This window comes from Plasmodium cynomolgi (assembly GCF_000321355.1).
Source record: "Plasmodium cynomolgi strain B DNA, scaffold: 0621, whole genome shotgun sequence".
Classification (NCBI taxonomy): domain Eukaryota; phylum Apicomplexa; class Aconoidasida; order Haemosporida; family Plasmodiidae; genus Plasmodium; species Plasmodium cynomolgi.
Window position 1 is genome coordinate 1 of NW_004192979.1, and position 1105 is coordinate 1105.

General features: G+C 26.2%; 1 protein-coding gene across 1 annotated transcript; it reads left to right on the forward strand.

The window, feature by feature from the left end:
• Nucleotides 1-391: 391 nt before the first annotated feature.
• PCYB_004940 (CYIR protein) lies at nt 392-562 on the forward strand (the record flags this gene model as incomplete). The annotated part of the gene is made up of 1 exon (XM_004227915.1): nt 392-562. A coding segment is annotated over one exon (171 nt), but the record flags the coding sequence as incomplete, so codon positions are not given.
• Between the last annotated feature and the right edge of the window lie 543 nt (nt 563-1105).

Sequence of the window (1105 nt, forward strand, 5' to 3'; positions counted from 1 at the left end):
ATATAGATTACTTTTTTTGCGAAAAAAATATTTTTTTTGTATAAACAGTAGTTGTCTTTATAATATATATTATTTTTATACTTAGTTTTCAATTAGCAAGGGATTGCAAAATATCTCTAATAGCAAGGATTCCTCATATAATGAAGAATATAGGTTATTGTCAGAAGAGAGTTTAATAATGGGATTAAGCGACAGTGAATTAGAGGATATTTTATCAAAATATAGGAATATTGAAACATTAAAATCTGATCTTTATGATTCTACCCAATATGCTAACTTGCAAAAATGTTGTTCAATTTATTTGGACCTATATAAAGCACAATTTAAGCGTAAATATGATAAAAGTAAAGGTTTAAAAAACTAGATTGTTATTGTGAAAAAAATATTTGATATGATTGATAATATGCGTGATCAGCAAGTAAGTAATAGTAGTGATAACATAAAATTAAATGAAAGTATAGTTAGAAAATGGGGTACACGAATTACTGTAATGTGTTTAATTCCATTGATTGGAATAATATGGCCAATTTTTGCTTTAATCAATACCAGCATATTATCATCTGTCATAGTTAAAGTCCTGTTTGGGATATATAGTATTTTTTAACAATATTAATATTTATGATTTTATTTTTGCTCATGTACATCATGACAAAAGTTGTAAAATATCACGGATTAAAAGCTGGATTGAGTAAATTGAATTTTTGGGAATTTTGTGTTTTTTGGGATTATATATTTTTGCCTAAACGGCATCGGTAATATTTGAAACAATGAATAAATACGGAATGAATGCAATAATCATATAGTAAATATTATTCTGTTTATATTTTAGATATAAAACAGCAATTTTATATACATTTAGTTGAGGTTTAGGGTTCATGGTTTAGGTTTAGGTTTCTCTTATTTGAATAATATTGTTTCTTGATGAGAATTGATCTCCATGAAGCACTATTATATGAAGACCGTAATTGCGTGAAATGTATGTATCTACTTAGAGTACTATTATCTAGTGTGCACACTTATTTTAAGCATACTGATGTATGTGAAAAGGATGGATTTTTTTTAAGTATTATTATATAGAGAATGCGGATGTCCCTCGAATCTTTTA